The following is a 26,073-nucleotide window of genomic DNA, read 5'->3' as shown; positions in this document are numbered from 1 at the left end:
GCCTGGCCGTCTTTCTTTGTTTAATTTCATTGACTGGATGCCTGATTCAAATGATAGTTGGCAACTTGAAGTAAACTTCGACTCCCTGTCCACTTCAAGGGGTTCCTTGGCTTCTACAATCGCCAGTCCTAGTTCCATTGTGCAATGCCTGCACTCTCACGGCAAAAATTAATCTAACAGATGCAGACACTACCAAATAATGTGCAATGAATCCGGGGATTGGTCAAGAATTGGAGCTTGGGGCCTTGAAAATTCTTGGGATTTAAGAGGCGTAGGCACAGGAGCGGAGCTAAGACGCCACAATAAGTGGAGTCAAATATAAATTTTAGTACATTAAAATTTATATGTTATAACTACCGCCAAGTTACCTATTGTGACAAAAGGATTTTCCAATGCTGCAATTGAAAAGCGGTTACGTAACAGACTTTTTTTCCTTTTTTTTTCTTGATTTTTTTGTTATGAAAAAGGAAATCGTTCTGTTCCCCACAACTGCGGTCCCATAAATACTCCTCATTAGCTGTGTACCTGACACCACACCAACTCGTTTCCTTCTTTCTTCTCCTCCTTTGTTTCTGCAACAAAACAATGGCGAAGAGTTTAGCCATAGCATCCCTCCAAATTCTCAGCCTGTTTTTGCTAGCAAGCTTGGCACAGTCAAGGACGTCGGTCACACATTTGACGGTGTACGAACATGAAGTTCGAAGCGGAGCTGGTCAGTCTGCTTTCCTAGTTGCAGGTCTCCGCAACGTAACTTGGTCCTTTAGCCAATTTGGAAGTGTTTACGTCGCTGATAATATCTTGACACGAAGCGCTTCAATCAAATCCCAACTAGTTGGTCGTTTACAAGGCATTGGTGGAGTAGTATCCCTTGATGGCACCACCATACAGGTTCTCGCAAGTATTCACTTCACCACCGGAGAGTACAGTGGTAGCACTGTGGAATTAAAGGGAATTTCGTCTGCCGACGTCAATCAAACGGCAATTGTAGGAGGAACCAATCGATTTGTGTATGCAACAGGGTATACTACCGTCCAGCCGGTGACCGTAGCAGCAGATCTGGTTGTTGCAAGGTGGGACCTCTACATTAGACAGGATATACCGGAAGACTTCCCTGATACTGCTGCTCTTTAATAACTGATGTGTGTGTGTGTATATATATATATATATATATATATAATTTTATAAATAAAGTTAAAATAAACTTGACCCTCGGAGCTATAGGTCATCATCAGGCCAAGAGTTTCACCATGTATTAGAAAGAATGGTATGGTGTGAAGTGTATGTTTCTTGATGGACTTGACATTTGGGAAATTGAACTCTATCAATGAAACAATATGGTTTGAACTTTGCAATACTCAGTGTTGGTTTTGTTGGATTTTCTTCTTCTTCTTATATAAACAAAGTAAAGCATCACTGACGCACCACAGCCAGAAAAGAGGTACCTTGACCTCTGGAGCAATATACTCCACTAAGTCTGCTAATGGTTAACATCAAGATGTGAACGAAACAAATATGAGATGTCTTATTTTGCTGCCGACACTATTTTGCGTCCGTTGGTTGAGATATCGTTTTGCTGCCGACACTATTTTGCTTCCGTTGATTGAGATGTAAATAGTTGTTCTTCTGTCCGAATATGTTTGTCGCTTTCGCAACTCCAATTTTTTGAAAATAGTTCTTGAATTGTGATGTTTATATATATATATATATATATATATATATATATATATATATATTAATTTTAGCCTCTAAATTTCAAATTTTGAATTTGAATATAAGATATGTATGGATAGAAAAAAGGACAACATTGGGAATGGAGGCTAAAAATATTTTTGATCTTTATAACATGACAAATATTTTATGACATCTCAAAATGAAAAGTATAACAAATATTTTAGAACAGAGGAAGGGAGTATCAGTAATTCCGAAAGATATGCTACGAGTATCAATTTCAATTTAAACAATCCTCTTTTTTTAGGTAAACGGTAAGATTTTTATTATGTTTACCACAGAAAATTTAATACTAGTACAGATTTGTGTTCATTGTATGTACTTTCAATAAATTAATGATTTACATGAATTTTGCGAATATTAAAATCAAGTAGTAATAAACCAATTACAATGTTCAACTTGAAAGATTATAAAAGCAGAGAATATATTAATTAATGAAATGAATGACCCTACTTGAGTTATTGTTTGTAACGCAGCTAACTGTACCCAAGAGTCATGATTGATGCTAAAACTCGTCAAAAATGGATTACTGTAGTTTCATCATCATGTAACCCATGGATTGTTTAAGATAAGAGTGTAAATTACTTTTCACGAGCTAACCCCGTTGGACTACTACTGTAGGTGATTATGTTTCTTTACGGAGCTGGAAGGGTGCTGAAGATGAGGCTGATACGGGCCCCCTGTTCGAATTGTAGTTTTTTGAAGAAATTTTTTTATATTTTTTATGAATGTATTTTTTAATTATTTTTTATTTTATATATATTAAATTATTATAATTTTTTATAATAAAAAATTGTTTAAAATAGTAATCCAAACAAAATTAATTGCAATTATTTTAGTATTGCCTTGCCGGGGCAACCTTAGGACCACTGCCAGCAACCTTAGGACCATTACCGGTTAACACAGTAAATAACAAAGCGGTACCACTAGCATGTCCTACACCATGCTAACACAATAACAAGTAAAAACACAATAAATTTTCATGCTAATTGAGATTATTTTTACATATTATTATATTAGTCGCAACTTTTATTATTTACTATTTATATTTATTTTGTTAGTACCTACACTGCAGAGTACAATTGAGACTGATAATTTTATAAGCACTCCTTAGTATAAATGGGGGAGGATAGCCTCTAAAGTCAATTTCTTTAAATTACTTAATTCGCCATCTTTTTCAATGGGAAATGACTTTTTACCTAACTAGTTATATATATATATATATATACTTTTGACTGTCAAGCATTTCCGAAATCTCCTAACGTGTAACAGCCGATGCTAAAAATTTTTTAAATTGATTTAAGATCTTTAAATGCATATCCTGCTGATGCATTTGTCTTGTCTTATCTATGGGTTTCTGATAATCATTGGTTAATTAACAAAAGATGATACGAATCCGACCGTGCTTGGCGAACTCGTATTCCAACAAACAGGATCTAGACACGTGACACCAAGGTTTGATTATGCGGAACCCTAAACCCCCTTAGAATCCCTTAGATGAGAACTAAAAATAATTCTTAACTCTCAAGAAAAGATTAAAGGAACTTATGGTGTTGGTAGAATGGCGCCACGAGCAAGTGTGATTCTTGCTTGATAAGCCAAGACCTGAACAAAGGAGATTTGACTCACTTTGTATCAAGGGATGTTCCCAAGGAACAAAAAAGAGATGAAACTCTCAATTTTCATTCATAATTTTCTTACTAACTGAAATTATCATAAGTTTGGCTATTTATAGCCTTACAAAGAAGCAAACCTAATCTAAGTTGGAAACAATGCAAGTTTCCTTATTCGACTTGACAACTAAATTAATGACTCACTAATCACAGTTAAGGCTAGCTAATGGACAGCTTATAATCGAACCAATGAAGGCTTTAAGCTGGCCCAACACAACCCAATAAAAGCTAATTAACCAACTTAAGTAATAGTGAGCCTAAACTCTATAAATCGGATCCAACTCAACATGAGGTCTTGGACCAAACTTATTCCTACCAAATAAAATAGTAATCTGGAAAATAACTACTAAACTATTACTAAAAGATTCAATCTCTTGCAGCTCGAAACATGGCCCATATGCGGCCCATATTTCGCATCATTCCCCTCCTCTTGAAAAAGATTTGTCCTCAAATCATGGTTGGAAATGAATGGCACTAACAAGAGTTGGCAGTTTGAAACCTCAAATCTCCACATATTGGCTCCCTTAGATTGAATAATACTTGCATACGTCATGATTATTATAATTCGGTGCACATGTCTCTTGGTCAGCTTGAAAATGCTCACAATCAGCCATGGAAAACTCAAGGCTTTACCCCAACGACTCCTCGAAGATAACGCATATAGCTTCAGTTCCATGATGCAAGGTAAAATGTATGGTTCATTGGCAGCAAGGTCACATCTTCTTGGATCCTCCATAATGCAAATGACAAAATGAAGAACACTTTGAACATGATCGACTTCATTAGATTGATCATCACTTGGGACACTTGTTGCAAAATGGTAAGGAGGCAAAGGACAAGATTCAAGTGCAAGAACTCTCTTTGAAACTTCATTACTCCTCCCAACAAGTAAAGCAGGCTCATGGGCGAAGTTGAATATCAATGGATAGTAAAGGGATACAACACTTAAGACGCAAACTCCATGAAAATTTTGATATTCGCCAATGGATTTAGGGATAGAACATGCCATGATTAACTCAATCTCTCCTTGCTTAACCTGCATAAAAGAAGAAAAGCTAAACAAAACAAAGGTAAGTTCGTTCGAAAAATAAGCCTTCGCATTGTTGCCCAAAGTCAGCGCACTATTTCCCTTGCCTTCCTTCTCAACTTGCTCATGACAACTAACTTGTGTAGATAGGACTTCAAGGTTTTCAATCTCAAGTTCATTGCTAGCATTCATAGATACTTCTTCAATCAACGGTGGACTAGAAGGAACATCTTTACCACCATTGGTTGACACATGAGTAAGTTGCTCAAAATATGAATTCAGCACTTGGCTAATTTCTCCCATCATAGAGTCAACCAATTCTTTAGTCCGGCTTCGGAAATCAGCCTTTGATTCACGAGGCTTTGATTCAATTCGAGAATTCATGATTCGATTGTCACAACACTCCTTAGATGATGCTCGTTTGCTTGATGAAAACCTTGGCTTAGATGCTTGACGCAAACTCCTTTGCTCCTCCTCATACTCATTACAAGTACGCTTATATCTTTCATATACGCACAAGGCACAAAAATGATCCATTTCCTCCTGAAGTGAATGAAACTCATGTTATGAATGCTCGGAGCTTGAATGCGTGGAACTAGAGTACTTGGAAGTAGTTCACTTGGAACCTCTTAAGAGGCTCGTTCTCTAAGAATTCTTGATGATATGAATGAGATGCAACTCCACGAGGCATGGTTAAGTGACCTGCAAAATGGGTTAGCAAAGAGAAGAATTCCTCACAACACACAAGCTCACGTGTATGCGCTCGTTACTCGTGTATTCACTCTAATTTTTTCCCTCAAATAGTCCTCACAAATTTGTCCTCAAGGCCCCGCTTGCTTCCCTTGAAGAAATTAGAAGAATTTCCCCACTAGTCGACTTGCTTCGCACAAGAACCCACTCAAGTGTGGCTCAATCAAATTCGGAGTGAAGTAATTGAGGGTAGAAAATGGAACAAATAAAGCTGGAAATTTTGCTGAAGAGTGCTTAACTGATTGATTTGAGAGGTACGAGTTGTATGACACAACAATGAGCAATTGACCGACAATAAAATCTGGAAATTTGGGATACTAAACCTGGACCTTAAGACGAATTTGTATGGCTGGAATTTCTGGAAAATATAGGCTAAACAACTGACTCAAGAAAACTATAGAGATTAGACTCAAGAACAATCACCTAAAGAGCTTGTCGCCTACCCGTTCTTATTGTTGCAATTTGGAAATGGTGATCAGCGGACTATTCTTGGTCTAATCTGGTGTTAACCCCCTTTTCCTATCCCAATAAGGATTTGTAGGCTGTCAAAAATGAAATTGGAAAGAAACTTGGACAGCTTGTCCAATTCGGTTCAAACTAGTCAATCCTACTTGGACTTGGATTAGGTTGAAGGCTGTTTTGTGGTTTCAGCCGTTTGGGGTGTTTTGGTTTCACTTAAGGCTCAATTCTAGAGTTTGACAAGACAATTTCGTGGCTGATGGTTCCTCTCTTTCTTCTTCATTTTTTTTTTTTTTTTGTAATCAGCCAAGAACTTGAAAAAGGCTAGGGTTTGCTGCTGGAATTTCTTTTGGCAGCTTTGTTTTGTTCAAGATTTGGTTCCCAAACCCCAACAAACTTCAAGATTTGTTCAAGAATTCGAGGAGTTAATTTCCAGATTTCAAGAACACAATTTGAAGATGTTTTCTCACACCCAACAGTCCAAGATCCCACGGGTTTTGGTTCAAGGCAGATTTTAGGGTTTCAAGGTTTCAAAAATCTCAACCAAAGCTTCAAGAATTTCAAGATTGTTGTGTAAACAACCAAGAATTCCAAGAAACTCAATTCTTGATCTAGATTTCCAAGAATTTAATGAGGTTAGCCGCTGTCTTCTTCCCCTTCTTTTTGTTTTTTTTTTGAATGCAACAACAACAACAAGTTGATGGCTAGACACTCCTAACGACCAAACAAATTTCTGTTTTGTTTTGTTTTTTTTTTGACTCAGATTTTGACTTAACCATGAGAACAACAATATAACAAGTTGCTGGAACAAAAAGAACAACCACAAACAAGAAAGAAACAATTCGGACAGATTGTATCACTTGACCAACAAAAGACACGACGACAAGATCAACAAGAACCCTAACGGCTCAAGATTTTTTTTTTTTTGGGACTAGACACAGAACACAAAAGATAACACAGAAATATATTTATTTTTCTTCGGATGAACAGTAATGATGAACAGTACGATTTTTTTTTCCAGATTCACGTATGACACAAAGAAACACGAAGAACAATAAGGATATAACCTGGAAGTTGTCAACCTGGCTCTGATACCAGATGATACGAACCCAACCGTGCTTGGCGAACTCGTATTCCAACAAACAGGATCTAGACACGTGACTCCAAGGTTTGATTGTGCGGAACCCATCCCTTAGATGAGAACTAAGAATAATTCTTAACGCTCAAGAAAAGATTAAAGGAACTTATGATGTTGGTAAAATGGCGCCACAAGCAAGTGTGATTCTTGCTTGATAAGCCAAGACTTGAACAAAGGAGATTCGACTCACTTTGTATCAAGGAACGTTCCCAAGGAACAAGAAAGAAATGAAACTCTCAATTTTCATTCATAATTGTCTTACTAACTGAAATTATCATAAGCTTGGCTGTTTATAGCCTTACAAAGAAGCAAACCTAATCTAAGTTGGAAACAATGTAAGTTTCCTCATTCGACTTGACAACTAAACTAATGACTCACTAATCGCAGTTAAGGCTAACTAATGGACAGCTTATAATCGACCCAATGAAGGCTTTAAGCTGGCCCAACACAACCCAATAAAAGCTAATTAACCAACTTAAGTAATAGTGAGTCTAGACTTTATAAATCAGATCCAACTCAACATGAGATCTTGGACCGAACTCATTCCTACCAAATAAAATAGTAATCTGGAAAATAACTACTAAACTAATACTAAAAGATTCAATCTCTTAAAGCCCGAAACATGGCCCATATTTCGCATCCAAAGATTAGTCTAATCCAGTGGTTATATTCATCTATGGAATACACAGTGCCTCACGTGGCAGGGTAACTTTGAAGTGACAAATGAACGCATGCTCAATTGGTTGATTTATAAAGTAAATGGTTGTTTATTTGTTTCTTTAAAAAATACTGGGGAGATTATTGTCTCTCAAAAAATAATAAATTCTCCTAACGTGTCTCACACCATGCTTAAACATTTTTTTGAAATGAATTAATAAAATTGAATTAAGATCTTGAAATAAATATCTTGCTGATGCGTTGGGCTTATTTGTGGATTTCCGGTAATCATTGGTTGATTATATAATATTAGAATCCATTCTAATAAACGTCTTGGCTTCTTTTCTTTTTACTCAGCGGTTCTCTTTGCCTTCTCATCAATTTCAATCTTTTCTTTACCTTTCTTCCTCCATAGAAAGGAGATCTTGGTCTCAAACCAAGGTCTTCTTTCCTCTCCTCTTCCTCTGTTTTTATTTTATGTTTAATGACGTCTCTCCTAAGTATACTAATGAGAGTTTTGTCTCTCCTAATGTTTTACCAATAAGTGTTTTCTTCTCTCCAAAATTATCCTAGTCAGAGTTTTGTTTTGTTTTTGTTATTTTTTCCCAGATCTAAGAGTTTTAACATATATATATATGTTAAATCTAAAATTTTTGACTCTTTTTGTCAAATTTCAACATTAGTTATGAGTTTAAACCAATTACATAATAGATCTAAAGAAATAGATATACATAAATATCTAAGGAGCAGCTTGTACAATTGATCTGGTACATTTAGATGGTATATTTGCTTATATTTTTCCTTTTATTTATACCAAATATAGCCTCACTTGATTGATTCTACTCACAATTGATATTTTGTGTTAATTTCAGGAATTGGGACGAAAAGTGCTTAAAATTAAGAATTTCTAGTGATTTGCAAGTGGGTCAGAAGATCGGGAAAGAGTTTAGACAGTTTCCTAGTCCAAATCAAATTCCAAAACAATTGACTGCTGATGGAGATTTCCTACCTTTTGGGCAGTCTACGTCATTCTCAAGAAAAAAGAAACCTTGAAGAAGTTGACTTGTAATAGGAAACCATCCCTTCAAATTAGTTAACTTATTCGTAGAAAATAAGGAGTGGGCAGAGGATTTTTGGGGGGATTTTCGGTGTTGTGGTTAACTTCCTGAGCAAGGAGATATCAGGAAAATTGCAGACAAGAAGATGAGCAGATTTGAGAGAGAGAGAGAGAGAGAGAGAGAATGTTTGGAAAGATGATCTGAAATGGAATGAGAATGTAATTGATCATTAAGCTACCGAACCAATACATCCTTCGATTATTTATACAATTGTTCTCAATGCATGCATAAACTACCAGCTAACAGAAAAGATTCCTTCTAACTAACTCCTCAACCAACTCCTCTAGCTAGGATGCCAGCTTGGCACAACCGACAAATGATCTTCTTGGATATTGCCAGGACATAACATTGCCTTCCCCTTCAAACAATCCTAGTCTCTAGGATTCAGTTCTGGAAACTGCACTTGAATAAAGGACAAATCCTCCCAAGTGGAGTCATCCCTGTCTAAGTTGTCCCACTCGATCAACACTTGCTCAACCTCATGCCCCTTCCTGTATATAACTCTCCTGTCCAGAATGGCCTTGGGGGCTACCCTGAACTCCCCTTCTACAGTTGCTTGGGGGAGGTGTGGGGTGGATTTGGTGCCCATTGATAGACTTTTTGAGAAGAGAAACATGGAACACAGGGTGCACTGAACATCCATCTGGCAACTTAAGTTTATAGGCCACAGATCCAACCTTCTGCTCAATCTGATAGGGTCCATAATACTTGGCAGATAGCTTCAAATTTTTCCTCAAAGCTACAGAAGTTTGTCTATAGGGCTGTAACTTTAGGTACACCCAGTCTCCTACCTCAAAATGCCTATCAGTCCTTCCCTTGTCAGCCAGTTGTTTCATCCTATTCTGTGCCTGCAACAAGTTTTCCTTAAGTAAAGTATTCCAATCCACTCTTTCTCTGGTCCAATCCTCTACTGCGGCAGCTAGTGTTTTTGTAGGTGACAGAGTGAGTTGTGAAGGTTTGTACCCATAGAGAGCCTGGAAAGGGGTCATTAGCAGACTGGTATGGTAGTTGGTGTTGTACCACCACTCTGCCGTAGGTAGCCACTTCTTCCACTTGCTTGGCTGTTGCATGCACATACTCCTAAGGTAAGTCTCCACACATCTGTTGACTCTCTCTGTCTGACCATCAGATTGAGAATGGTATGCCGAAGAGAAGCTGAGTTTAGTTCCTAGCGGTTTGAAGAGCTCCTGCCAAAAAATGCTGGTGAAAACCCTGTCCCTATCAGACACAATGCAAGAAGGTAGTCCATGGAGCTTGAAGATCTGATCAAAGAAAATTTCTGCAATGCCCTTAGCAGTGTAGTGAGATGTTATAGGAATGAAATGTGCATACTTAGTCAACCTGTCAACTACCACGTAGATGGCATTACTGCCTAAAGACTTAGGCAATCCCTCTATGAAGTCCATTGAAATGTGTTGCCAAGCTTGATCTGGTATGGCTAGGGGCTGTAACAGTCCAGGGTATGGACAATTTTCAGACTTGCTCCTGCAGCAAATATCGCATTTCTGCACATGAACTTCTATATCCTTCCTCATGTTAGGCCAGTAAAAGAAGGGCTTCATCCTCTGATAGGTGCCCTGAATCCCAGAGTGACCACCCCAACAGGTATCATGGAAACAAGAAATCAAATTTTTCCTAAGGTCAGATCCTGATCCTACCAAAATTCTGTCCTTATGCCTTATGACTCCCTTCTGGTATGTATACTCAGGGTGAGAGTTGGTACAGTGGTCAAGACCACCACCAGCTCCTTTGTGCTATCATCACCCGCATAACTGTCAACAACTAGAGAGAGCCACTAAGGTGCAACTGCTGATACTGCATGCACTTCCTCCGTCACATTTTCTTCCCCTCCTTCCACTACTTCTGCTTTCCTAGATAAAGCATCAGCCACCACATTCTCCCTTCCCCTCTTATATTGAATTTCATAATCCATCCCCATGAGCTTGGCCAACCACTTCTGCTGTAAGGGTGTAGTGATTTTCTGATCAAGTAAGTACTTCAAGCTCTCATGATCAGTTTTAATCACAAGTGCCCACCCAGCAGATAATGTTTCCATTTCTGCACTGCAGTTATCAATGACAGCAACTCTTTTTCATATATTGACAAAGTCTGATTCTTCTTACCCAATACCTGACTCATGTAGGCTATGGCCCTTCCTTGTTGCATCAGCACAGCCCCAATGCCAGCTTGGCTTGCATCAGTTTCCAAAACAAATGGTTTAGTAAAGTCTGGTAGAGTCAAAACTGGTGTAGTACTCATAGCTTCTTTTAACTTTTGGAATGCTTGATCTGCTTCTGTATTCCAACTGAATTGCCCCTTCTTGAGCAGCTCAGTAAGAGGTCTGGCAATCACTCCATAACCTTTCACAAATCTCCTGTAGTAACCTGTCAATCCCAGGAATCCCCTGAGTGCCTTGACATTGGTAGGAGCAGGCCAGAAAAGCATAGCCTCAACCTTTGCTGGATCAGCACTCACACCTGCCTCAGTAACTATGTGGCCTAGATACTCTACTTGATTCTGGCCAAAGGTGCATTTGGACCATTTAGCATAAAGAGAGTGTGTTTAGAGGGTATTCAATACTAGGGATAAGTGGTGTAAATGAGTGGAAAGGTCAGGGCTATAAATCAGGATGTCATCAAAAAATACAAGGACAAATTTCCTGATATAAGGTTCGAATACAGAATTCATTAGAGCTTGAAAGGTGGCAGGGGCATTTGTTAACCCAAAAGGCATGACAAGGAACTCATACAATCCAGAATGTGTCCTAAAAGCTGTTTTTGGAATATCATCAGGAGCCATTCGAATTTGGTGATAACCTGATCTGAGGTCTATTTTCGAAAAAATTTTGGCTCCATGCAGCTCATCAAGAAGGTCATCTATTATGGGAATGGGAAATTAATCTTTGATGGTCAAGCTGTTCAGTTGTCTATAGTCAATGCAGAGTCTCCAACTGCCATCTTTCTTTTTTACCAAGAGGGCGGGAGAGGCAAAAGGACTATGACTGCTCTGAATGACACTAGAGGTTAACATTTCCTTAATTTGTCTTTCTATCTCTGTCTTTTGTGAATGGGGGTACTTATAGGGAGCAATTTTGAAGGGGCTAGCATCTGCTTTAAGTGGTATCTCATGGTCATGAGCTCTGGATGGGGGTAAGGTTTTAGGATCAGAGAAAATGTCCTCATATTCAGCCAGTAAATCAGTAAGAGAGTTAGGCACACTAGTCACCTGGCCATTGTGGACCTTTACCATGCAGGATTGCTGCAGAGCTTTCCTGACCTTGTGCCTGATAACTTTGCCAGCAGCCTCCCCCTTCCTGAGCTTCACCTGCGCAGTCTCGGAGTCCCCCTTCAACAGGACCTGTTCACCCTCCTTGTCAAAAGTTATCTGTAATGCTTTAAAATCAAATGTCAGGGGACTATATTTCTTCATCCAATCAACTCCAATTATCATGTCATAAGGTTCAAGATCCAACACATATACATTATGCTTAAATTGATGGCCCTGGATCTCCCACTTCATCTGAGGTATCCACTGATCACAATGCAAAACCTTTCCATTTGCAATTTTGACTTTGAAAGGTTTAAATTTCCTGACTTGCTCAGGGTATAACTGAGCAATTGCAGGTCTGATAAAATAGTTAGTACTCCCTCCATCCACTAAAACTGATAGTTGGTGTTCACCATACATTCCTTGCATTTTGATGGTGCTAGAAGACAACTCACCTGAAACCAAATGTAGAGCCAGTACCACTGCTTGGTCTGCATTAGTACCCCTGTACTCAATAACCTCTTCTTCCTCTCCTTTATCTGATTCCTCCTCTTCTACCAGCAGCATGTGAAGCTCCTGGTTCTTACAAGCATGACCAGGGGAGAATTTTTCTCCACATCTGAAACACAGATGATGGTCCTTTCTGTATTGAAACTCAGAGGGTGAGATCTTCTTAAAGACAGGTTGAGAGTCATTCCTTTTTTTTGTTTCCTCAGTACTGTTTTGTTGCATCCTTCTGTTTCCATTGGCGCCAATGTGTCCCCCATTCCAACTAGATGACAGGGAATTCTTGTAAGGCACTCTGTTGTTTTTGGAGAGTGCTTTCAAGAGATGTTCCTGCCACCTAGCCTTCTCAAAGGCTAACTTCAGTAAGTCTGGTTTGTGCATTTTAACAGCCGTCTTGACTTCATTCTTCAGTCCACTCAAGAAGCAGGAAATGTAGTATGATTCTGACAGATTGGGAACCTTAGCCAACACCAAAGCTCTAAGTTCCTCAAACCTTTCCTGGTAAGCTAGTACAGATGAAGTCTGCTGAAGCTTGTTGAACTCCTCGATGACATCATCCTCCCCCAATTCCTTGAATTTGCTACAAATTTCCTCCTTGAATTCGCTCCAAGCAATTCCTCCTTTGTTCCTTTTAAAGTTTTGGTACCACAAATCAGCTTGCCCTTCCAAGTGTAGCTCTGCTATATCCACCTGGTTCTCCTCAGAGATTCTGCAAAGGTGAAAAAACTTCTCGCACTTCCTCACCCATTCCCTGGGGTTGTTCCCATTGAATTGGGGAAATTCCAACCTAGGAACAGCTACTGTGTAGTGATTCTTCATCATTGCTTCCCCACTAGTTCCTCCTTCTATCAACCTCCCAGCTTGAGTCCCTTGATTGTGGTTGGGGCTCCCCAGAATTCCCCTGTCTCCATGTATACCCCTCACGAAGGTACTGAACTGATTGTTCATATCAGTCATGAATGTCTTCATTTCCAATCTATTGGCCTCCAGCAGCGCCTTCATATCCTGGAAGGTATCTCCCACCTTTTCCTCCAATGTTGCTGCAGAATCCAGAATGGTCTGGATCCGCGCTTCCTGTTTGCGCAACTGTTCTTCGAAGCTCTTCATTCTAGTTCCTTCGGCCATGATTGTTTCCAGCTGATAGTCCGAGGACCACCAGCTCTGATACCACTGTTGTGGTTAACTTCCTGAGCAAGGAGATATTAGGAAAATTGCAGACAAGAAGATGAGCAGATTTGAGAGAGAGAGAGAGAGAGAATGAGAATGTTTGGAAAGATGATCTTAAATGGAATGAGAATGTAATTGATCATTAAGCTACTGAACCAATACATCCTTCGGTTATTTATACAATTGTTCTCAATGCATGCAGAAACTACCAGCTAACAGAAAAGATTCCTTCTAACTAACTCCTCAACCAACTCCTCCAGCTAGGATGCCAGCTTGGCACAACCGACAAATGATCTTCTTGGATATTGCTAGGACTTAACATTCGGCAGACTTTAGATTATCATTTTTGTGGCTAGAGACGAAAATGCAATAGTTACCCTTGTTTTAGTTTTTTTTCCTTCCTGGCCGATTTTTGGGAGAAAACAATTGAAAGCTTTTCCCAATTATTTGCATGGCTGGTTCTCCATTAATGGAGAACTAATTTCATACTTCTAGTCAATGGGACAATTGAAGATTTGATTCAATAATAACTGTGAGATCTAAATTATTTTAATTGTTTCCTTCATTCATTGGTATTTGTATGTTTTCTGCTTTTAGTGATTATAGCTATTGTGTATGATTGAATAGTTGCGCAATATTTGATTATTCATGTAGTCTATTTACTAATTGAGGGCAGTGAATCCGTAATTGTTTGATTACTCTCATTCTGGTAGCAACTGACATAATTGGGTTTGTGTCGGAGAAACGTACAATCTAATTTAAATAAACCCTCATAGTGTGTTTATTGATTAGAGTAAAGTTTCTCTAGTTTCTAATGCAATTGGGAAATTAAATCCTATGGTCATACCTAGGGTTATTACTAAATTAGGAAAATAGTCAATGGTCGTACCTTGACTATCGAAACAGTAAAGAAAGATTGACTGTCAGATCGTATCGGTAGTTAAAAACTTACTTAGTAATGAATCTTGGATTTACTTATGAATCGATGATCAGTTGCATGAACCATCTTTGAAGTGTATTTTTGGCTAGAGCTTTCCCAATTATTTCTCTCTATTAATTATTTTTTGCAGCTGATTAATTTAATTTAGTTAACAATTCATTGGCGTTAAATTCTCAAACCCCCCCATTTTGCCTTGACTTGAAAAGGAACGAATTTCTCCCGGTTCCTGAGGAGACGACCCTACTTGCCCTATATACAAATTAGAGATTTCTCGTGAATAAATTCTGGTATATCGGACTAAACAAACTTTTCGGAGCCAGAGTGAATCAAGTAACCCATTGCACATCAAGAATCCCTGCTCCAGTACTAGAATTGACACGAAACTGCTTTGTTGGCACTTAGGATTATTATTATTATTATTGCACATGTTCGACACCTGTTAACAATTGATTAGATCCAATGGTTTATAATTTACAGTGTAATTTTTTATATTTTATAACTCTATTAATTTAATGATTTTAAAGATCAAATATATAACTATGAAATATTTTATGTATTTTTTGCCATTAGTACAGATTGTTTTGTCAAATAAATCATACTACACAATTTCCAACTGACTTCTGTTTTATCAAAAAAAAAAAAAAAAGAAATCTATTCCCGTAATAAATATATTCATCGATGGAATAGTCGATGGTCAATAGATCACCAAACATGTAGCTCTAAAGTAACAGATGATAGTTATCCCACCCGATCATTGTACATCAAAGAAAATAAATCTCACTTTATTTGGATTTGGTGGAAACACGCAATTTGAAGTCAGAATCACTTTCGCAATTATGTCAATTTTCTTATTAAGATTTTTCCAATATATTGCCAATAGACACTGTTATTACACCTATATTAATCTTGATTTACTGTGTAAATGCCCATTTATATTTATTATGCGTTGTGTGCATTTAGTCACTTTTTCAAATTAATTTCATTCTTGCCCAAAACAATTAATACTTGAAACCCCTCTTAATGAACTATCCCTTCAGCCAAATCCTTCTTCTAAAACATATAAGACATATCATTGCCGAATACAAATACGATTTGACTAACGGGTCCCTATCGCTAAGAGATGCGTCCCAAGGATTAGTTTTTTTTTTTAAATATAGTTAAGGTAGAAAAGTATCTAATTACATTGATGGAATATTTGTAATTGTGTGTTTTCGCATAATAAGTTAAGTGTAATTTTACATATGCTAATGAAACCCTAAAAGAATCCATATTATACTTCTTGTTTATTTATTCACCACCAATTGTGATGCAACATTGAGAAGATACAAAACCTCGTGAAATAAAACTACTATATCAATTTTTCAAACTAATGAGGAAATTTTCATACAACAATCATAGGTAGAACAGTATTATTACCAACTCTTTGTCTTAACATTACATTTTCCCAAATTTGAGCATAGGTTAGTTTTCAATCTTTTGTTTTTCTTTTGCAGAATAGTTTTCTAATTCTTCTATGCAAAATGGCGCTACACCAGCTTTGATGTCAAAGTTGTTGGCTGATGATTAAGCCGTATTAATTTCCCTATTAACGATTAATCAAAGCACCATAGTCTCCTATTTTGGTTACGTTTGCAGAATAGAAAATTTTTCGGGGGCAAGTTAAAATATATTCTCAAGCAACAAAATGTGTGTTACAATCACTACGATAAAGTTGATCCACAATATGGAATCAGTCAAATAAAAAATGGGACATGCACAAACAAAATCTAGCCAACAATGTTACAACCAAATTATAACTAGAGCAATTTTGAAAAGATAAAACAAGCTTCATCCCACAAGGTTATACCGCAGCAAGAATATTCTCACATGTTGATTAGAGAATATGGATAGAGCAAATTGGATGAATAGCTACGGCAGAAATATAGATTGAGACCAAATCCATTCGCGTTACAGTCACATATTGGGTTGAGACTTAGATCTCTTTTAATAATTCAATTCAACACTTAAATTTAATAGGTTTAGATTTTAGTATGATTAGATGCATTTGATAACAAAAAATAGAACATCTGAATTAATTAAGTGATATTGAATTTTCTAAACAAAATTTGTTCCAAGAAATAAGTGATAAATTATTCATTTGTCACTAAATATGATATATATTTAAATGAGCCTGATTTAGTACTTAATGGATTAATTCTTTAGATTTTAGATTTTAGATTTCAGTTTTTAAACTTCAATTTCTTCAAACATATCCTTAGTCATCCCTGTCAAGAACATTAGCCTACTTCTCACTAAGAAGCATACTTGTTTTTGTAGACTTATAGCATCAATATTATAGTTTTTGAATATCCTTTGGTTTCTTTCATTCCAAATATAATAAACTTTTTAAACTTCTGAAACTTTGATTAAAATACTGATGCATTATTTTTGTAGATTGAGTAAGAAAGCAATGCATATTCACTTTGATGAGGAGTTTTTAGACCCTCAGTGTTTTAGTACACTCTTGTAAAGTCCAAGTTTGAGCCCTTGCTCATATATTGTACTGCTCTCTTATTAGCAATAAATATTTCTATCGTTTCCGGAAAAAAAAAAAAAGAAGTTTATCCTGGGTTGATAGTCTCTTTTGAACAGCCAATAAAAGGATGAAGGAACGACAGGGAATAGGTTTTGGATACCAAACAATGTTGCGCCAAGTGACAATGAGTCTGCGTGATCCAAAGAAATTCCAAACCTTTTGCACACTGAATTCTTCTTCCTTCTCTACACAATACACCACCTTGTCTTTTGTAGCACTTGAAGGCACAGAATCAGGCATGTTGTCAGCCAAATTTCTCATGTTTGCTGTAGGAAGTCGAGGCAGACTCCAAGTATCAGCATGTATAATTTTCTCAACTTTGTCAAATCTTCCCAAGGCTGGATTGCCTGAGAATCTGCCTTTCAAGCAAAAGATGGAGAAGTGCTGTTGGATGCCAATAGTCCCACCAAAGAAACGTAAATTCAGTACTTCTAATAACATGTTTAAAACACTATATCACCTCTTGTCTCAATTTTAGTAATTTTAACTAACCCCAAGAGCAATTACAAGGTGGTTTAATAGCCTAAAAGTTTCCATCTTTAAGAAAATTAGATCTAACCCATTTTGTCCAAATTGACCCTGAATCTTTGGACAAGATGTGAGATATATGTTTGACCATGGCTGCTTTCTTTCATTCTGAAACTTTTTAAATACCCAAACCACCTTCTTCTTTAGAATATACAAATGTTGTCTCAAGGCACCTTTGCACCAGTTTTTTTAAGTCGAGTACCTTTCCAAAAGAAAGGCTCGAAAGATTCGGTCAATCTTTGCACTTACCTTTTTTGGAAGAATAAACAAACGTGACCAGTAAATTTGGATGGAGAACAACACAGACTGTATCAATTGAAGTCATCCAGCATATGAAAGGCGCTTGTTAATCTATGATTTAATTCGAGCTATTGTTTTTTCTAGCAGAGCTTTACAATCAGTTGCTTAAAATTTAGACGTTATCAAAGGTATGCCTAAATATCTGATAGGAAGTCTGCCTTCTTCAAATCTCAAGCATCGTAACATGGATATCTTCTCAGTATTAGTAATCCCAGCAAACACTATTTTACTTTTGGATCTGTTTGGTGTCAAACCTGAAATCCTTTGAAACATATCCAAGACATTTTCAATAACATTGACAATGCTGCAATTACCTTTAGAGGGTAAAATCAGATCATCAGCAAAGCACAAATGAGCGATCTTGTCTTGTTTACACCTTCAATGGTAATCAAAAGCTTTATTCTTAGTAAATTCTGCCAAGATGCCATGAAATATTTCCATACAAATTGATGTGTATATATAGGGTCACCCTGCCTAAGACCCCTTCCACACCCAAAATACTCGTTCAACTCACCATTAATGTTCACTGAAAGGTTGGGAGAAGAAATGCAGGCTTCAGTCCAAGTAATCATAACAGAAAGTATATTCATGCATCTCAGAAAATCATAATTTCCACCACTGAGATTTTCAACATTACCATTTTTTTCCTTTAATTTTTTCACACTAACAGCTGCATTAACTTTAATAGTACCACAATCATCAATTAATTTGTCCATACCATAATCGATTTCAACTGAGTTCATCATTTGATTTTTCTCCTCAAAAAATTTATCAACTCTAACGAAATCAAGAATTTCTACATTGATAGGATCTTCAGTTACATATTTAAGTTCATCAATAATTTCGCTCTTTTTCTCATCCGCTTGTGAATTTTACTTTTGAACACATTTCTCAACTTCATGTGCACCCGCAACTTCTATAATTTCTCTTTCTTTGTCTCATTAAAAAAAAAATCTGTCTCTTTTTCGTCATCATAAATTTCTTTTCCAACATGACCACAATAAGAATTCATTAAAAATTTCCAAACCTCCTTTGTCGTCTTTGCATGCATGAATTTATTTGCTACATGCAATTGGACTTGGGTGTTGCGATGATAAAATGCCTTACAATCCAACTATCTATTTCTCTCTAATTCTTTAACTGCATCACTTGATAATTCCGTGCCTTGAACAAGTTTCGTGAATCCCTTTTGGACAATATCCCAAATTCCAATAACTTGAAAAAATCTTTTCATCATCCAACTCCAAATCTCAAAATCGTTTTTATCATCAAAGATAAAAACGTCACAATATGAAAAATAATACGAATCGATACTTTAATTTCATGAACAAGTACCAAGCCCCAGGATCAAAGTCTAAAGCATTGATATCACTTGTTGGCACAAAAATAAATGCGCAGCGAAAGCAATTTTAATACATATAAAAATATGTGGGAAGAGGAGGAGAATAAATATATAAACAAATACTCAATAATTTTATTAACTCAAAACTCAATAATAACAATTTCAAGTCGTAGCCTTTCACTCATGACAACTTACAAATCTCAATTATGAGGTTTTCCTTCAAATCTACTCTCAAGACTCGATTCGACTCAACTCAACTCAACTCAACTCAATTTTTAAGACTCGACTCAACTCTCTTACTAGACTAGTAGTATTTATAAACTGCAAAGTTTTTTAAAACAAATAAAATTGTAAACTAACACTTATTTGGATTTAGACTTACCATTTCCTAAATGACTTAAGCATAAGAAAAGGAAACTCCATGAATTTAGAATAAAATTTGTACTAGGACACAACTATTAAGAACTAAAATGAGACATTGAACATGCCAAATCGACACATAACTAAATAAACTAAATATATTAAACTTGGTTTAATTTCTTCAATTATTTTCCAACAATCCCATGTACGATAATTATAAGGGGGCGCTTGATTCAAGTTTAGGAATCGAAATTGTAATTGGAATCATACAAAAAAAGTTAGTATGGATTTTGGCCAAAGATATGATTACAAAAGTGGGTGCTTGGTAAATATTGGTAAGGAGTGGGTATCAAATTTAATAATCAAATTTTTACCTTTAATTTCTTTTTTCTTTTCATATCTTTCTTCTTCCTCATTCAGATGCTTGTCCCCCATACATATCCACCATAATCCCATTGAACCAGCACCCAACCATGACAATACCCATTGAACTAGCACCTAACCACCACCAATTAGTATCTATATTGAATTTTGGTAAAGACAATGGAGCTTCAGAAGCAACAATCCCAGTGATGCAATGATAGCCGAAGCAGATCCGGATTTGATTTTGTCAAAGTTTATGACCAGAAATTGTGAGTATACTTGCATAATTTCAATACCCCAATCGTCAACACAAAGGAAGGCTTCCACAGCAGCTATATTTCAGCAAAAATAAAAAGGCAATTGGGTCGGTAGTTAAGAGGAAGAGCCCTGGGAATCTCGGTGCTGCCATAGAGGATTGGAAAAGTGAGTGACAAGAAGAGGGAGGCGACAACTAATGGAGGATGGGGAGAATGAGTAACAAGAAGGTAAAGAGGTAGAGAGAGATTGGGTTGATGTGGAGAGAGAGCAAGAAGAGAGAGCTACGTGAGGAATAGAAGGAACCGAAAGGTTTTTTTTTTTTTTTTTTTTTTTTTTTTTAAGATTTTGGAATCAAATGTGGGATTCATCAAAACCCTCCAATCTAGTTGGGTATTGAGAGTGGCCGGTTTTTATAATTCATTCCAAGATTTCAGCCAAGCAACAATTATGGGATTCAATCCAATTCTTGATTCCTATACCCTCCAACCAAGCACCCCCTAATTTTGACCAGGACAAGGCATCAATACGTTCGTCACGTTTTTTGGACTAATAATGGAACAAAGATGTTGATCTCTGCCAGACCTTCTTTCTTTGTTTACTTTCATGGATTGGAAGCCTAATTGATATGATAGTTGGCAACTTGAAGTAAACTTCTACTCCGATCCACTAATGAAAATGGACGCATTTTATCCAACATTCATACCGTTTTCTTGGCATGTTTATTCACTTATTAATATGATTATGGACTATCTATAAAAGGTACACATCAATACACTCGGATTAAACCTAAACAACATTATAGCTAAAATTTCTAGATAAACACAAAGATCTGGTCAAATATTTCACAATTAAATAGACATGAACTCAAGATGTCTAATTCTTGGAGTTCAAACATTTTCAATTGAAAAGAGGTTACGGAACAAATATTTTCGTTTTTTTTTTTAAATTTTTCTAAAAAAAGAAAATCTTTGTTTTCCCCTCAACTTCGGTCCTACAAATAGTCCTCCTCAATTCATCAGCATTATACTTCACACCGCACCAACTTTTTTCCTTCTTTCTTCTCCTCCTTTGGTTCTGTGAAAAAACAATGGCAAAGAGTTCAGCTATGGCATGCCTCCAAATTCTCAGCGTGCTTTTACTAGCGAGCTTAGGACAATCAAACACTGTGTTCACAAATTTGACGGTGTACGTCCATGAATTTCAAAGTGGAGATGCTCAGTCTATTTTCCCAGTTGCTGGTCTCCCCAACGTAACTTGGGGCTATCACCAATTTGGAACTGTTTTTGTCATTGATAATACCTTGACACAAAGCGTTTCATTCAAATCCGCAGTAGTTGGTCGTTTGCAGGGCATTTCTGCAGTAGCATCCCTTGATGGCAACAACATGGAGCTTGCTGCAACGATTCTGTTCACTAATGGAAAGTACAAGGGTAGCACTGTGGTATTGAAAGGAATTGCCATGCGGTCTATGCTTGTCAATGAAGTTGCAATTATAGGAGGAACCAAACAATTTCGGTATGCAACAGGGTATATTATCTCTGAGGTGCTCAGCGCTGTAGGAGGTTATCTTACTTTAAGGTTGAACCTCTACATTAGACAGGACATACCGGATGACTCCCGGGGTATTGCTTTTCATTAATATATGGATTAATTTCACTTTGCATCCATCAACTATTACTTAGATTGTAATTTATGCTCTCAACTTTCAATTTTAGCCTTAAGCACCTTGATCTTATAATTTTTCGTAATACAGTCCAATTAGCCAATTTCCGGCTGCTGGGACTGATTTCAGGTCAACATGGCTTAACTTAAAAATCAGAGCCTTTTACCCATTGGCAATTTTGTTACTAGATGACAACAACATTTTGGTGAAAAGGAAACAGTCTAATTAATTAACATAGAGTATATTACAAAAAATTTGTTTTGAGAGTGTAAATTCTTTTTCACAAGCTAACCTCTTTGTTGGACAAACTCCTTGGAGGAAGACTACTATATTATGTTTCCTTAGTGAGCTGGAAGGGTGATCAAGGTGAGGCTGATACTGGTCCCCTTTGGAGGACCTCCATGACGTACGAAAATTTGGTTCTTTGCAATTATTTTAGCACTGCCCCGACAAACTTAGTAGCATTATTGGCTTTCCAAAGCATGGGCTGTGTGAAAGTGAAAATTCGGTTCTTTGCAACTATTGCAATACTGCTCGGACAACCTTTGGACCATTAACCGCTTTCCAATGCATGAGCTGTGCGAAAGTTCAAATATACCAAACGACAAACCATTGAGCTGGCATTAAGTTTTTTGCGAATGAATTATAAACAGCCTCAAAGGTTCCAAAATTTTAATGACCAAACGGATCCCTGTATGATTGGTTAAACAGCCGAGGAATTCTGAATCATGAATCACAATTAACAAAATAGTCTTCAATCATGCCCACGTCATTAGCACTTGACGAGGTTTCCTCGTTCGTTACAATTTTAAAAACCTAATTACCTCATTTTTTTACAAGTTTAGAGATTGTTTATCGAATATATGAGATCTTAGACGTCGATCACACAGGAAAGAGTGATCAATTACTAGTGATTTTCAAACTTTTTTATTAGTTAAACTATCACAAATGCAAGAAATTACATCTACATTACAAATACGAAATAAAAGCAGTAAAAATAACAATAGAACGCTGTTAGGGTCACTGAATTTCTAATTATTTTGTAAGTGAATCGACTGGTTAATTGAATGTTATTACCTTAACAAAGTTATGGCATAATTTTTTAATGAATGTGATACCCGTTTTCACCGATGTACCAACCATATTTGCAGCTAATTCATATTTACTCTTATAGTTATGAAATTAACTCCAAATTCATTAAATTTTATGAAATTACATGGAATAAGTTATTAACGCCACAAAGGTGCACCTCTACTTTTATGAGTGTATTCCACAGGTTTAGCACTTCTTTGAACTATTGTTAAATCCCAATTCTCATTACAAACTCAACATCTTAAAAATAGAATAGTTAATCTCCAGTTAATAAAGATTGGATAAAAAAAATGCTAAATAACTTGTTCAAAATAATAGCATTAATTAACCAAACAAACTTCACAATCAAGACATAAAAAGTTCATTCATAACTCTAGGTATCAATTTTAGAAATACATAATGATCACAAAATTCAAACTTGTATAACACCAAAACTTAGAATGAATTATGAAAGATAAAGAGGTGTAAAGGAAGAAAAGCCCTTGTTACAAGAGCTCCCTCCTTACTTTCTTCATCCTCCAACTTCATCATGGTTCAGTTTTAAACAAGAAAGGATAAACTAACTGCTCTAAACTGCTCCTACACTAACCTAAACTAAGAGAATATGAGAGCTACATTTCTATGATAAAGTTCTCTACTCTCCAAGCTCCCTTGTTTCTTCCTTCAACAATGTTTATAGAGAGAGAAAGGAGTTCAAATGATGGTCTAGAGCCTTCATTTCAGTAGCAAAAACATCCCTTGAATTTCCATGAAAAGGTGAGCAAGTTTGAGCAAGTTGAACAAGTTGAGTAAGCTGCAACTGCACTCTCTGACTATAATCCAGCCCACAATCTGGCACTAGATCAGTTTACTGTTCATGACCGGATTGGTGCTCTGTTTTGATCTTGGAGAAGTTGCATTCTGCCTTGAATCCGACCTATAATCTGGGACCGAATTTTGGGCCAGATATTCTTCTGCCCTGCTTTGATGTAAAAATATCTCCATGAAGATGGCCAAATTAGCTCTTGTAGAAAAAAACATGAAAGTTGCATTCTATTGAGTTAGCTTTGCAACAACTGAAGAATCAAGTCATTTGGAGGTTTAGGTGTTAAGTTATGATCAAAATACTCCACACTAGTCAAAAGACTATTCCAGATTGTCACAACAAAAATGCATGTATGCATTTCAGCCTTTTGATCCTCAAAATGTGTAAATTGGACTTCATTGTCTCATGAGAATCATTTCAATCCAATAGGTGTAGTTCAAATTATAGCCAAAATACCGAAATGTGTCAAGGCTGCCAATACTTTTCTTCCTTTGAGCATTTCATACTTTGGGCATTTTGCACTTCATGTTCAATTGAAATCACTTCAAATTATCAAGGATTATGCAAGTATTTTCTCATTTCATTCCAATTGATGATTGAATTATTAAAACCTACGAAAACATGAAACTTTCACACTTAATTCATAAAAATGCAATTTTTATCACTTCACCATAAAATGCAAAATTCAACTAAAAAAGCATATAATTCACGACGCCAAAGCACACTAAAATGCATATAATTCACCACGATAAAGCACGTAAATTAAGCACTTATTGGCACTAATGGATAGACTTCAATCATGCAGAATTAGAACAGAATTTTCAGCACGTTTTTATTTATTTATTTTTTGCGCTAATGGAATAAAGATGTCAATTTCTGCTGGGTCTCCTTTTTTTTTTTTTTTTTTTGGTCTCATCTCATTGATTATACACCTAATTCATATTGGAAACTTCAGAAATATTCTACTTAAAATTCTTCAATAGTTAAGATCTGGGATGCCTCCGATTTCCAGTCACACCACTATACAATATATGGAACAACAAATAATATCATAACAGTACTAATTTTGTGGATCCTCAAGTGATGGTTACTCTATAATTTTCTTGAACTCTGGAGGCGTTTGTTTCAGAACTTAAACGGTTTCCTCCATCTTTGTCCGTTTGCAAACTCAACACTAATGGATGTTCAAAGGGTAATCCTGGTTTTCGTTGGGGAGGTGGCATTTTGCGTGATAGCCAGGGGCATTTTTTGATGGCCCTTTCATATCATTTGGCTGAGTCATAATCGCATTGCTATTTGGAGTGAAGGCTTGTGTTTCTAGGGGTTTCTAATGTCTATATTTGGAGTCTGATTCTTTGGTTTAGTGAATATTTTTAATGGTTTGGATTTAGTGAATATCCTTAATGGTTTGTATACTTGTCTGTAGAATCTAGAACGAGATTTGTTTGATCTTACGCAATTTCAGCGCTATTTTATCGAATTACCCATTGTTATAGAGCAGCTAATCGCCTTGTTGAACGGTTGTCTAATGTTGCTGCTCTTTCTAATGGGGATTCCATTTATACTTCGTTTGCTAATTTGCCTAGGCTAGTTCGTGGTGATTTAAAGCTCGATAGGATAGGATTTCCATCTTTTCATAGAAGTTAATGTCTTGTAATTAGTTTTAACAGCATGGATATAAGGGAGTAGTACTCCACTACTCCTTTACATTTGCTGCCTTTTATATGAGGTTAGGTTTGGCCCCTTTCCTCCTCAAACTCTATGCTTTATTTAGATCTTTCTATTTGTTAATAAAATAAAAGGCTGGCATTCCTCCCCATATACGAGATTTGCCATTAAAAAAAAAAACTTGATCTACCTTATAAAATATACTCCCTCCGTCCCATTGTTAATGTCATGTTTCACCTTTTTCATTGTCCCAAAATTAGAGTCACGCTACACTATTTTCCTTCTAACGTTCCGTCCTTGCCCTCATAGTGCATGTGCTAGAAAATTCAAATAAATTTAGTGGGACCTGCTATTTATTATCCATTTGGAGAAGCAAGAGGAGTACGTGAGACTAATTCTCACTTTATAAGGCCAATAATAGCGCGTGTCTCTAACATACAAAGGGATGCTTTTGGTTAAGATGGGACCCACGAAATCATTATTCCATGAAAAACACAAAGTGCAGCTGACCATTATACTTGCGACGGGGTAAATTTGGAACAAAGGCTTGGCTGTCAATAATGATACCACTGTACATAAAAAGTTGCATTCCCTATAAACGTCTCTAATATTGGGACGGAGGGAGTACTAGTTTGATAACAATAAAATTCTTTCGCAAATCTCTTAAGCATTATGTAAATTACACTTG

General features: G+C 36.6%; 2 protein-coding genes across 2 annotated transcripts; one reads left to right on the top strand and one right to left on the bottom strand.

Moving 5' to 3' along the window:
• The first annotated feature begins 585 nt into the window (after positions 1–585).
• Positions 586–1,131, top strand: LOC113687402 (dirigent protein 2-like). Its single transcript, XM_027205017.1, has one exon. It carries the CDS (start codon positions 586–588, stop codon positions 1,129–1,131), a length of 546 nt encoding a protein of 181 aa, XP_027060818.1.
• Positions 1,132–11,445: 10,314 nt separating this feature from the next.
• LOC113687401 (uncharacterized) lies at positions 11,446–13,431 on the bottom strand. The gene has a single exon (XM_027205016.2). It carries the CDS (start codon positions 13,429–13,431, stop codon positions 11,446–11,448), a length of 1,986 nt encoding a protein of 661 aa, XP_027060817.2.
• Positions 13,432–26,073: the final 12,642 nt, after the last annotated feature.

The sequence above is a fragment of the Coffea arabica genome, chromosome 5e, assembly GCF_036785885.1.
Source record: "Coffea arabica cultivar ET-39 chromosome 5e, Coffea Arabica ET-39 HiFi, whole genome shotgun sequence".
Lineage (NCBI taxonomy): Eukaryota > Viridiplantae > Streptophyta > Magnoliopsida > Gentianales > Rubiaceae > Coffea > Coffea arabica.
Note: the sequence above shows the minus strand (reverse complement) of the source record. Positions and strands in the feature narration are given on the sequence as shown.